The following is a 14,107-nucleotide window of genomic DNA, read 5'->3' as shown; positions in this document are numbered from 1 at the left end:
CGCCTGCCCCAAGATGGAGCTAGTCACTTGGCACCATTGCCTGCCACAAGATGGAGCTTGTCACTTGGCACCATCGCCTGACCCCAGATGCAACTTGTCACTGTTGCCTGCCCCAAGATGGAGCTTGTCACATGGCACCGTCACCTGCCACAAGATGGAGCTTGTCACTTGGCACCATCGCCTGCCCCCAGATGCAGCTTGTTACTTGTCATTGTCACCTGCCCCCAGATACAGCTTGTTACCGTTGCCTGCCCCCAGATACAACCTACCACTTGGCACTGCCACCTGCCCCCAGGTGCAGCCTGCCACTTGCCACCTTTGCCTGCTCCAAGATGCAACCTACCACTTGGCACCATCGCCTGCCCCCAGATGCAGCTTGTCACTTGGCACCGTCGCCTGCCCCAAGATGGAGCTTGTTACTTGTCACCGTCGCCTGCCCCCAGATGCCACCTGGTACTGTTGCCTGCCCCAAGATGGAGCTTGTCACTTGGCACTGTCGCCTGCCCCCAGGTGCAGCTTGTCACTTGGCACTGTCGCCGGCCCCCAGATGCAACCTGCCACCGTCGCCTGCCCCAAGATGGAGCAAGTTACTTGGCACCATTGCCTGCCACAAGATGGAGCTTGTCACTTGGCACCATCGCCTGACCCCAGATGCAGCTTGTCACTTGGCACTGTCACCTGCCCCAAAATGCAGCTTGTCACTTGGCACTGTCACCTGCCACAAGATGGAGCTTGTCACTTGGCACTGTTGCCTGCCCCAAAATGCAGCTGGTCACTTGGCACTGTTGCCTGCCCCCAGATGGAGCTAGTCACTTGGCACCGTCGCCTGCCCCCGGATGGAGCTTGTCACTTGGCACCTTTCTTCTGCCCCCAAATGCAGCTTGTCACTTGGCACGTCGCCTGCCCCAAGATGGAGCTTGTCACTTGGCACCGTCGCCTGCCCCAGATGCAGCTTGTCACTTGGCACTGTTGCCTGCCCCAAAATGCAGCTGTTCACTTGGCACTGTTGCCTGCCCCCAGATGGAGCTAGTCACTTGGCACCGTCGCCTGCCCCCGAATGGAGCTTGTCACTTGGCACCTGTCTCCTGCCCCCAAATGCAGCTTGTCACTTGGCACGTCGCCTGCCCCAAGATGGAGCTTGTCACTTGGCACCGTCGCCGGCCCCAGATGCAGCTTGTCACTTGGCACCGTCGCCTGCCCCAAAATGGAGCTTGTCACTTGGCACCGTCGCCTGCCCCCAGATGCAGTTTGTCACTTGGCACCGTCGCCTGCCCCAGATGCAGCTTGTCACTTGGCACCGTCGCCTTCCCCCAGATGCAGCTTGTTACTTGTCATCGTCGCCTGCCCCCAGATGCAACCTGCCATTCGGCACTGTCACCTGCCCCCAGGTGCAGCTTGTCATTTGGCACCATCGCCTGCCCCAAGATTGAGCTTGTCACTTGGCACCATCGCCCGCCCCCAGATGCAGCTTGTCACTTTTCACGTCACCTGCCACAAGATGGAGCTTGTCACTTGGCACCATCGCCTGCCCCCAGATGCAGCTTGTCACCGTTGCCTGCCCCCCAGGTGCAGCTTGTTACTTGTCATTGTCACCTGCCCCCAGATACAACCTGCCACTTGGCACTGCCACCTGCCCCCAGGTGCAGCCTGCCACTTGCCACCTTTGCCTGCTCCAAGATGCAACCTGCCACTTGGCACCGTTGCCTGCCCCCAGATGCAGCTTGTCACTTGGCACTGTCTCCTGCGCCAAGATGGAGCTTGTTAGTTGTCACCATGGCCTGCCCTCAGATGCAACATGCCACTTGGCACTGTTGCCTGCCCCAAGATGGAGCTTGTCACCATCGCCTGCCACAAGATGGAGCTTGTCACTTGGCACTGTCACCTGCCCCCAGATGCAATCTATCACTGTCGCCTGCCCCAATATGGAGCTAGTCACTTGGCACCATCGCCTGACCCCAGATGCAGCTTGTCACTTGGCACCATCGCCTGACCCCAGATGCAGCTTGTTACTTGTCACCGTCGCCTGCCCCCAGATGCAACCTGCCACTTGGCACTGTCACCTGCCCCCAGGTGCAGCTTGTCATTTGGCACCATCGCCTGCCCCAAGATTGAGCTTGTCACTTGGCACCCGTCGCCTGCCCCAAGATGGAGCTTGTCACTTGTCACCATCGCCTGCCCCCAGATGCAGCTTGTCACTTTTCACGTCACCTGCCACAAGATGGAGCTTGTCACTTGGCACCGTTGCCTGCCCCCAGATGCAGCTTGTCACTTGGCACCGTTGCCTGCCCCCAGATGCAGCTTGTCACTTGGCACCGTTGCCTGCCCCCAGGTGCAGCTTGTTACTTGTCATTGTCACCTGCCCCCAGATACAACCTGCCACTTGGCACTGCCACCTGCCCCCAGGTGCAGCCTGCCACTTGGCACTGCCACCTGCCCCCAGGTGCAGCCTGCCACTTGCCACCTTTGCCTGCTCCAAGATGCAACCTGCCACTTGGCACCGTTGCCTGCACTTGGCACCGTTGCCTGCCCCCAGATGCAACATGCCACTTGGCACTGTTGCCTGCCCCAAGATGGAGCTTGTCACCATCGCCTGCCACAAGATGGAGCTTGTCACTTGGCACCGTCGCCTGCCCCCAGATGCAACCTGTCACCGTCGCCTGCCCCAATATGGAGCTAGTCACTTGGCACCATCGCCTGACCCCAGATGCAGCTTGTCACTTGGCACCATCGCCTTACCCCAGATGCAGCCTGTCACTGTTGCCTGCCCCAAAATGCAGCTTGTCACTTGGCACTGTCGCCTACCCCAGATGGCAATTGTACTGTGTAAAACGCATGTTTAAGACCTGTGTGTTGTTGTCCTTTGATGTAATTTGTGTGATGAATAAACGGCATTTCGACTTCTATCGATGCGCAGCCATTTCTTCTTCTATTCATATACCCATTCATATTCATATACCCACGGAGGCAGGCCGGGGCTAGCACTTGACTGGAGTTTCTATCAGGCACAAACAAATTCACCTTGATCAGTGAGTTCTTCATTCCTTACATCAGAGTTGCCAGTGTTCCCCCTTAAATCAGGAGTGCCCAGAGCCCCTTTTCATCAGAGCTCCCCATTACGTTACAAAGGGGAACTCTGAAGATTCTGAAGTGCTCATTCAGACAGGTGCTGAGTCCCATCCTCCTGTCTGCGGTCAGGGTGGTGGAAGGATGGTGAGGGCACCAGAATGCACAAATATGCTGGCACTGGCCCCTTGCATCTTCCCAATTCCCCAAAGGGAGGCAAACATTTTTTAGCAGAACTATCGTTTTTAGATTGGTCATGTTTAAGTAAAACTTGTTTAGTTGCCAACCAGCCAAGACACACTCTCAATTAAGTATAATCCAGTAATAGGGTTAGTAGGGTAGGGGCGTGATCTGACCATAAAATGTGGAGGATATGTGAGGCTTGCAACAAACGCAAGGTTGGGTTATTATCGAAAAAGTAATCAATACAGGAATGAGTAAAATGGGGATGGGAGTAGTGTAAATATTGCTGTTTGATAAGTGAGAAACCCGCTAATCATCGAATAATGCATGTTTAATCTATCATGTTTTATATTTTTATTTGTAGGAGTTTCAAAAGCAATTCTGAATGCGGCCGGACCACCTATTGCATCATCTGCTGCGGCTCTGGGTAAGGCTCTGTACTTGACCAGTGTAGATAAGATGTCCCACCTTGTTTTGTGTCTGCCCGACCATGAGTACTCACCGTCCCCCTTGCTATTAACTAAATGAATGAGTACAAATGGCCATAGAAGCCTTTTTATTAACAAAAACAACTTATCGGCTTGACGGCACCCAGAATTCCAACTTGTTCCACTTGTAACACTGCGGGACCTTTTACCATACCAGGCCTCCAGCCGTGACACACCAGCTCTGGGACAACCCACCCCTGCAGTGCAACCATTACTGTATTCCAGCTAACCTTAGTAACTGGAATACACCAGAGGGGCACATACCACCGATGAGCCCCCTACACTTCCATCCCAACCGTATTTTCTTCCACCATCAAAAGACCAACTGCCGCCACACGATCAGCTGCCATGACGTCCTTTGCTCATATTACACCTGCAAAGAGATAAAGCAAACCAACCAAAACACAACAAAACACCGGGTGGGAAACTGCCTGCTTGTCACCTGTCCCTTTTCTGCTGTGCAGGAAACCCCAGCTATCCCTCAACTAACTACCACAAACCCCTCCTCATCCTGTTTCTCCAATCAATCCACCTCTCCCCCATTCTCCACAATCCTTAACCCCATCGTTGCTTCCCCTTCTCACACTGTCATGCCGGTGTGTTGTCACAGTCGGCTCCCTATCACAGAATGCTCCGGAAGTGACGTTTCGTCGCCGCCATCTTGCTACACCCCACACTCCTGCACAGTAATGATCGAGTGAGAAGGGGGGCAAGCAAAAATCTTGTTACACCCATCAGAGTTTTAGATTTCACACTTATTTTCAACACAAAACTGAGCTTATTACCTTAAATACAGTGGCCCGGATTCACAAAGCACTTGCGCCGACGTATCTCAAGATACGCCACGTAAGTGCAAATATGCGCCGGCGTATCTGTGCGCCGGACCCACAAAGTAAGATACGCCTAAAAACAGGCTTCATCCCGCCGGTGTAACTTGCCTACGCCGGCGTAGGGGGGGCGCACATTTACGCCGGACGCATGGTGGCGCTGCCATTGATTAGCCATTCAAATATGCAAATGAGGAAAATACGGCAATTCACAAACCTGCGCGCGATCGACGCAGGCTACGAGAGGTGCGCGGAAGTTGTACGTCCGGCGTAAAGTTAAGCCCCATAAAGGAGATGTAACTCAGCAGCAGACATGTAAAGGGCTGCATCAGGGAACACAAGCCTGCGGATTTTACGTAGTTTACGTTGGACGTGTGTCAGGATGGGCGTAGATTACGTTCATGGCGTAGGCAGTGATCCGGCGTATCTTAGGTAGTTGTTCCGACGTGGTTATGAGCATGCGCACGGGGAATGCGTCCGCGACACGACGCATGCGCAAGTTCGTTCAACGTACTTGTCTGGCTCTCCAACCATCATTTGCATGGGGTCACGCCTCATTTGCATGGGTTTGCATGGGGCAAGCCCACTTCCACCTACGCTGGCCTGCGCCTTCGAAACCTACGCCACGCCGACGCACCTTTGGGAGCACTGGCTTCCTGAATTCCATGCTTGCCTCTCTGTGCTGCGTCGGCGTAGCGTACATTGGTTTGCGTAATGTGCGCCCGTTCTCTGTGAATCCGGGCCAGTGTTTTTAAATCCGACGGACTGTTTACATGTTAAATGTCAAAATCAGAGGTGTTCTGTCACATTAGCAACCATGTGAGGTCAGCAGGTTTGCTGCTGCTTTTAAAATGTAACATTTAAACAGTCTGTCGGATTTCCAAATACTGTAATTAAGCAAATAAGCTCAGTTTTTTGTTTAAAATAACTGTGAAATGTAAAACTCCGGTGGGTGTAACAAGATGTCCGCTTGCCCCCCTTCTCACTCTATCACTACTGTGCAGGAGTGTGGGGTGTAGCAAGATGGCGGCGACGGAACGTCACTTCCGGAGCATTCTGTGGTAGTGAGCAGAATGTGACACTACACCGGCCCTCCACTATCTTTTTTTATTTTTTGTTGTTTTTATCGTAATTTTTAAGGTAAAAAACAAACAAATAATACAATATAGAGTCACACACAAACTAAAATAACCTCCACTATCTTTCATTTTATTTTCTCTCGCTCCGGGTCTTACTGGACCATTGTTTTATTTTATTTTTTTGTCAATGTTTTTCATATGTGCAGAATAGACCAAGGGGTGGGCAACCCATGGCACTCCAGCTGTTGCAGATCTACAATTGTAACTGCCAAACTGCCACCCCCATCATGCCTTTGTTAGTAATTGTAACTGCCAACCTTGCAATGCCTCATGGGAAATTTAGTCCCACAATGTCTGGAGTGCCACAGGTTGCCTGCCCCTGGAATAGACAATTCACCAATAGAATGTGGGAGATGTAGGGAAGATACAGAGGGAAATGGGTCTCAAGCATTGGGGTTATTGTGGTTCATGGATGCTCACCAGGTGTCAGTAAAGACCACGCCGTGTACATTTATGTATCTTTCCATTTCTGGCAGGTTCCCAACCTCATAAAGGATACGTCATTACTGGGTCTGGAAGGCTCAGACAAATTATATGGATTCTTCATGTGGTAGGACCAGTTACTCCAACATCCATCAAGAAAACCATCCTGGATGTCCTGCAGGAGTGTGAGAACCTTCAGGTCTCTTCTGTCACCTTCCCCGCTCTGGGAACAGGTATGATCAATGCATCACAGACAGTTCTGCTTCCATGTGCAAGATGAAATAAGTGTTTCTCTTAGCTGCACCCAATAATCACCTGACTCAGATTAGGAGCTTCACTGCACATCAAATAGGTGGATTCAGAAAGACCGCCTTAACTTTGCGGCAGCGTAGTGTATCGTGTTTACACTACGCCGCCGTAAGTTAGCAGGCAAGTACATGATTCATAAAGTACTTGCCTGCTAAGTTACGGCGGCGTAGCGTAAATCGGGCCGGCGTAAGCGCGCCTAATTCAAATTCGGCTGAGGGGGCGTGTTTTATGTTAATGGGGGGTGACTTTCTACTGATACGCCGGCCTAAGTCTTTCTGAATCCACCTAAAAAGTGTTCAGGTGTTCTACACATCCAACTCTGGACACACCGAAAGCAGCAAATAAAATTGTTCTACCGTTTTCACATTTGCATAAACTGGTCCTTAAGGTGTGCTTTGGTTTGCTTTGCTTTGTTCCTGAAAACTGCTAATAGAAAAATCTCTCATGAAAACACTTTTCCTGGAGAGTCACTAAAATGTGAGGGAACAACACTCACCTGCTTGTAACTACTTGTAAGGCCCCATACTCACGACCAAACATGTCTGCTGAAACTGGCCCGCAGGCCAGTTTCAGCAGACATGTTTGGTCGTGTGTAGGTGCGAGCGGGCCGAATTCCAGCAAACATTTGCCCGCCGGGCCTTTTCCCAGCAGACAAATATTCCTGGACTTGTTTTAAAACAGCCCGCTGGAATTCAGCCCGCTCGGACATGTACGGTCGTCAGTACAGACCTACCGTACATGTCCAGGCGCCCGCCGTCCCTCGCATGCGTCGAATGACTTCGACGCATGCGTGGAAGCATTTTAAAGGCGGGCCGCCCACGTCGCCGCGTCATTGTCGCGGCGACACCGCGTCATCGACGCGGCGACACCGCGGACACGCCCCGCGTATTGTTTACGCGCGGACTTCTGTACGATGGTGTGTACAACCATCGTACAGAAGCCCTCTGGCAGACATGTATGGTGAAAACGGTCCGACGGACCGCTTTCACCATACATGTTTGTTCGTGTGTACCCGGCCTAACGGTCACCACCATTTACGATCTTCCATTCCATCGCCCCATGACAGCTTATCTGGCACTCCACAATCCGACAGGCACGACCCATTCCATTTCCCAGAATAACCGAGACACAAGCTCTAGTTACTGGCCATGGTACAGGAGATGGCCAGAGACCGGGCCATGGTACAGGAGATGGCCAGAGACTGGAGCCATGGTACAGGAGATGGCCAGAGACTGGGCCATGGTACAGGAGATGGCCAGAGACTGGGCCATGGTACAGGAGATGGCCAGAGACTGGGGCCATGGTACAGGAGATGGCCAGAGACTGAGGCCATGGTACAGGAGATGGCCAGAGACCGGGGCCATGGTACAGGAGATGGCCAGAGACCAGGGCCATGGTACAGGAGATGGCCAGAGACCGAGGCCATGGTACAGGAGATGGCCAGAGACCGGGGCCATGGTACAGGAGATGGCCAGAGACCAGGGCCATGGTACAGGAGATGGCCAGAGACCGGGGCCATGGTACAGGCTATGGCCAGAGACCGGGGCCATGGTACAGGAGATGGCCAGAGACCAGGGCCATGGCACAGGAGATGGCCAGAGACCGGGGCTATGGTACAGGAGATGGCCAGAGACTGGGGCCATGGTACAGGAGATGGCCAGAGACTGGGGCCATGGTACAGGAGATGGCCAGAGACTGTGGCCATGGTACAGGAGATGGCCAGAGACCGGGGCCATGGTACAGGAGATGGCCAGAGACCGGGGCCATGGTACAGGAGATGGCCAGAGACTGGGGCCATGGTACAGGAGATGGCCAGAGACTGGGGCCATGGTACAGCAGGAGATGGTCAGAGACCGGGGCCATGGTACAGGAGATGGTCAGAGACCGGGGCCATGGTACAGGAGATGGTCAGAGACTGGGGCCATGGTACAGGAGATGGTCAGAGACTGGGGCCATGGTACAGGAGATCAATACAGCCTCACCAGTGCCCATCTTATGCAGCCTACCAGTGCCCATCATTTGCAGCCTGTCTGTGCCTCACCAGTGCCCAGCAGCCTACCAGTGCCTGCAACCTGCCTGTGCCTCACCAGTGCATATAAACATGCATATATAAAAAACACACACATATAAACATGCACACACATATTAAAAAGCAAACATGCTTGCGCACATATAAAACACATATAAAACACACACAAACATATATAGACAGCCTTTTTAAAAAGCCCCTTTGTAGCAGAAGGAATTTAGTGGATCTTGCTTCTTCAATCCACCAGCCAGTGTCCCCTTTAGCTTACACCCAGCAGCCGACTTCTAAGCACCCAGAGGGGGATTCGGTAACACCAGCAGGGCTCAAGTCCTGCGGGAATGCGTGGGAACGGAGTTCCTGCACTTTTTTCACAGCAGGAACGCAGTTCCCTTTGCAGGACTAGAGCAGCCGAGCCGCCCGAGCCAATCCTTCACTAGGCGGCGATGCCCAGCTCCAGCCACTGTCAGGGGCAGGCGAACCTTAGTAATCCTTTATGTTACTGGCCGCTTCCTGTATATGGATTCACCGGGTAGTATGCGGGTATTCCTTCACTTCCTCGATGCCGCAATGTCTCCTGGGAACAATGACAAAAGCTCCCAGGAGACATTGCGGCATCGAGGAAGTGACCCGCACACTACCCGGTGAATCCATGTACAGGAAGTGGCCAGTAACATAAAGGATTACTAAGGTACAGTGGATCGAAAAAAAACAAAAAAACATGCGGTTTAGTAATTATGCATATGAGCGTATCATTTTTTTTTTTTTGGTGGGGGAGTTGATCTTGGGTGTGAGTTCCCACACTTTTTTTCCCCAGGACTTGACCCCTGAACACCAGTCCCTAGGATCCCTTCAGGGGGTCGGTACACACAAGGCCCTGGACACAGGTCACCTTCCCCCCATGATACCAGACAGGATCCATAGACATCCTCCCTCAGTCAGCTCTCAGGAAAACCATAGGTTTCAGCTTCAATGTATCAGGCCCTCGGGTCGCCCACCTGAGGCCACATGGCAGCCTGTGCGGAGGACGGGTGGCAGGCCTCCTCCTTACCTGGACCTCTCTCTGTAGAGAAAGACCCAAGCGAATCAATTATAAATTCAGACACCCAGCATGCCTTAGGACACTTTCCCTTTTAATTGGCATGGGCTGTATGGATATTAATGCTCTCATCTGCATGGCATTGGTTTCCACCCACTGTCCAGTACTAGACCAGTGTGAAACTTCAAGACAGCATGTGCAGCACCAGAGCACACTAAGCAGACTCTGCTAAATGATCACAGCCTCTGTTAAGCAAACAGCACATACATTTGCCCAACTGTCTCTTTAAACAGAAAAAAAAACTATAGTACTCACTCTAGCACCTATCCTAGGAGGGTGCTACATAATGCTTCTTGTATAGTGTACGTAGTCAACTGAATTTGCCAGTTTCTTGGAGTTGTGCTTTAAGTAGTGGGAGGAGCTTCATACATCATTAGCTTTCTATAGCAAAGTCTCTGGAGGTCAGGTTCCTCTAGATAACGTATTTTTTATCTTTACATTTAATGAAGGAAAAGTTACTAATCTTAGTTAAACCTTTTGTCTGGTCTATACAGGTGCGGGGGGATTGGACGCCTCCACAGTGGCCAACTCGATCCTCGATGGTTTGGTGGACTTCATCAAATCTAAATCGGTCCGTTCTCTTCAGACGGTGAAAGTGGTTCTATTGCTGCACTCTATGCTGAACGATTTCTACATGAGCATGAAGACGAGAGAGGGGACCCCCCTGCCCAAAGCCAAATCTCTCTCCATGAGGCTCTCCGGTGAGTGGGGTGTGAGTTCAGGAGGCCAACTGAACAAGAAAGGGGAAGATACATTTCTGTATGTAGAAGGAGCTCAGTGTCCTGGAATAATAAACAACTCAAATGCCACAATGTGATATTCAAGTCCAAATACAAGTTTGTTCCTATTTTAGGTTGTTGGCAAAGCCAACACATTTCGGGTGTTGTAACTTCATTTATTTCATTGGGGCTTCAGATAATAAAACAAGGATACAATGTAAGCGGACTCCATTATCAGTATATAGAGTCAGGTTATACAAATCATGTCAATGGAAATAAATGTGAATTTTAAATTGCCATAAAAGTAATTTTTTTGGCACACAATAAAAAAATGGTCACGATGTTCAATCAGCCAGAGGTCTCATCATCCATCATTTCTAGGGGCACATCTGCCTGCCTATGGCTAGTTGGCCGTTCTTATATTGCAGGGACATGGAGGAACGGTCTAAAGACAGTCTATTTGGGACAAGGTGGATAATCTGCCTCTCTGGTACGATTTGGTGGCTTTACCAGTTTATAAAGGAAAAAGTGGAGAATCCCCCAAGGTGGGGCTTTTAAGGCAACAGTAGTTCAAGTAGTCACGGTAGATACAAAAATATATAATAGTTTAATAATGGACAAAAAATAAACATATATAACACAGTAGTATTAAAAACAACACATATTGGGGTGTCACTTGAAAAGAGTAGAGAGTCCGCAGTATAAATACAGGGCCCAACGCGTTTCGGGTTTCCTTCTTCAGGGGCCGAAGTATATGTGGAGTCAAAAGTCTATTAAACAACTTTTCTAGAAAAAACAAACAAATAGCATATATGTTGAAAATAGTAACATGCAATGGAGAAAGTAGCAATATACATATCAAAATGGCACAGATTAGAAAGCATCATACCACCCAAGACGTTTATACAGCTCTGCACACCCCTAGATGGAACATCGCGAGTAGGACGCAGCAAAAACCTCAGATGGTGAAGAGAGGAGTGGAGACTGGCATCCTATATTAATCACAGTGTAGCAAGACCTTTGGCCCGACGTGTCACAGCGTAAAAAGTTTTTGTTATTTTATTTTTACCTGTCCCAAAAAATAAAAGGACAAGATAATATAATAGGTGCCAAGCAAAAAAATCGCTAAACAAAGCTGAACCAAAGAACTGTATATAAAAGGAAAGACATACCTGTAATATCAAGTAGTGGCCAGAGAGGTCAGTAGAGAGCTCAGTAACTGGAAATATGAGAAAGATAGGAATGGGAATTAGAGACTTAAGGAGTATAGGAGATAATCATATGGAAAAGAATAAAGGGGACTAGGAGTCTAGCTGGGAAACATCCAAGGGAGAGAGTACTCACATGGGAAAAATTCCCAGTCAATATGAAGTGAGATGCTGACACTGCAGCCGTCCCTCCATGTCTGACATTGTGGGGCGGCAGAGGCTTTAAATAGGAGAAAAAGGGGAAGGGACGAGTGTAGTGGGAGGCGTCAGTTGTTGACAAAGTGGTTTGCAATAGGTAGATGGGGAAGAGGGGCGGGGCTGACACGTGATGACGTATTGCGCCCAGAGTGAGGAGGGGGAGGACGAATGTGTCTCGCTGTCCTCACAGAGAAGCCCGCACTAGTGACGTGGATGTTACAAAGCCGCATTGAGACGCGAGTGCGTCATGTGTGAGGTGGATGGGGCGGAGAGAGAGGGCGAGTAGTACGTCCTGTCATCTCACCGATGCCCATACTTGCGGCCTCACGACGTAAATGACGTCGGTGCGCTGAAGCAAGGAAAGAACGTCATACCATGTGACTAGGAGAATCACATGACCATAGAGCTGAAAATACACAGGGTAAATACACTGATTAGACAAGATAGGCCAAAACGGTGTGATGCAAAAGGCATCAACAACGCAGGCACAAGGGAATTGTATGCATAGAGGGTAAATGGATTAATTAAGGAGAAAACTATAATGGGAAATAAAAAAATAAAAAAAGTTGTTTAATAGACTTTTGACTCCACATATACTACGGCCCCTGAAGAAGGAAACCCGAAACGCGTTGGGCCCTGTATTTATACTGCGGACTCTCTACTCTTTTCAAGTGACACCCCAATATGTGTTGTTTTTAATACTACTGTGTTATATATGTTTATTTTTTGTCCATTATTAAACTATTATATATTTTTGTATCTACCGTGACTACTTGAACTACTGTTGCCTTAAAAGCCCCACCTTGGGGGATTCTCCACTTTTTCCTGCTTACCAGGGGTAGAGACCATATTATCAAAGATGTCCCATTCATACCAGTTTATAAAGAGCAGAGACCTGAGTGTATGAGGGGACACCAGAATTATCTTCTCTACATTGAACTGTTCTTATTGGCTGCCATGTCAAAGCTTCCAGCGAGGTTGTGCACCAAGGTTTTACTTGTCTGGTTTCTCTTCGGGTCCTGACTGCACCCCTTCTCTTTCAGATGGGGATTCCCTCAAATTACCATCACACTGGAAGCCGATGGGTGAGACTCGTGTGATGGAAGTGGACGTTCCTCCAGGAACTCCTGAATACTCCGCTGTGCAGCAGAAATTCCAGAGAAGCTGCATAAACCAAATTGTGAAGGTAACACAATACATTGTGATGAATGATGTCAGATGTCAGTGATAGGATCCTGGGTGACAGTGGTGGTGGTCTGCTCACAGTGTGGGGGCTGGACACACCAACATGGCAATGGAGACTCGTGCTGAGTATGTGTCATGGAGTAAGTGGATCCTCCATGCCACCAGGGGGAGATGTTTGACTTCTCTAGAGATGCAGGTGTAACATAAATGTAATGCCTCGTGAACACAACACGTTTTTTTTCCGACGGGAAAACTGCGAGCTTTTCGTTGGGCCGTGCGTTTGCTCCATCAGTCTTTCCAACGGGAAAACTGCCAGACAAAAAGAGAGAGCAGGATCTCTTTTTTACCATCAGGAAAAAATCCTGGCGGGAAAACTGTTCGTCTGTATGGTTTTCTGACGGGTAAAAAAACGTGCATGCTCGAAAACAAATCGACGCATGTTCGGAAGCATAGAACTTAATTTTCTCGGCTCGCGTCTTAGTTCTTTTACGTCACCGTGTTCTTGGCAGTCAAAAGTTCACCAGACTTTTGTGTGACTGTTAGCTAGATTCACAAAGAGTTACGCCGGCGTATCGGTAGATACGCCGTCGTAACTCGGAATCTAAGCCGTCGTATGTTTAAGTGTATGCTCAAACTGAGATACACTTAAACCTAGCTAAGATACAACGGCCTGCGCCGTCGTAGCTTAGGGTGCAATATTTACGCTGGCTGCTAGGTGGCGCTTCCGTTGAGTTCGGCGTAGAATATGCAAATGACTAGATACACCGATTCACGAACGTACGCTTGCCCGTCGCAGTAAAGATACGCCGTTTCCGTAAGAGGTACTCCGGCGTAAAGATAAAGCTGCCCCTAGGTGGCCTAGCCAATGTTAAGTATGGCTGTCGTTCCCGCGTCGAAATTTGAAAAATGTACGTCGTTTGCGTAAGTCATCCATGAATGGGGCTGGACTTAATTTACATTCACGTCGAAACCAATACGTCCTTGCGGCGTACTTTGGAGCAATGCACACTGGGATATGTCCACGGACAGCGCATGCGCCGTTCGTAAAAAACGTCAATCACGTTGGGTCACGAGTAATTTACATAAAACATGCCCCCTCATCCTCATTTGAATTAGGCGCGCTTAGGCCGGCCCATTTACGCTACGCCTAGTAACTTAGGAGGCAAGTGCTTTGTGAATACAGCACTTGCCTCTCTGACTTACGGCGGCATAGCGTAAATACGATACGCTACGCTGCCTC

The 14,107-nt window shown here is 49.9% G+C and overlaps 2 protein-coding genes across 2 annotated transcripts in view; both read left to right on the top strand.

Annotated features, from left to right (window-relative positions):
• Nucleotides 1–14,107, top strand: part of LOC120944301 (protein mono-ADP-ribosyltransferase PARP14-like) — a 575,277-nt gene that overhangs the window by 226,090 nt on the left and 335,080 nt on the right. The window lies entirely within an intron of this gene.
• LOC120944306 (protein mono-ADP-ribosyltransferase PARP15-like) overlaps nucleotides 1–14,107 on the top strand; it is a 59,154-nt gene that overhangs the window by 34,128 nt on the left and 10,919 nt on the right. Inside the window, exons 4-7 of the mRNA XM_040358341.1 lie at nucleotides 3,611–3,673; nucleotides 6,177–6,356; nucleotides 10,052–10,258; nucleotides 12,726–12,868. Of these exons, the coding sequence (XP_040214275.1) occupies nucleotides 3,611–3,673; nucleotides 6,177–6,356; nucleotides 10,052–10,258; nucleotides 12,726–12,868 (593 nt within the window). The remainder of the gene's footprint in view (nucleotides 1–3,610; nucleotides 3,674–6,176; nucleotides 6,357–10,051; nucleotides 10,259–12,725; nucleotides 12,869–14,107) is intronic.

This window comes from Rana temporaria, chromosome 6 (assembly GCF_905171775.1).
Source record: "Rana temporaria chromosome 6, aRanTem1.1, whole genome shotgun sequence".
NCBI lineage: Eukaryota > Metazoa > Chordata > Amphibia > Anura > Ranidae > Rana > Rana temporaria.
Note: the sequence above shows the minus strand (reverse complement) of the source record. Positions and strands in the feature narration are given on the sequence as shown.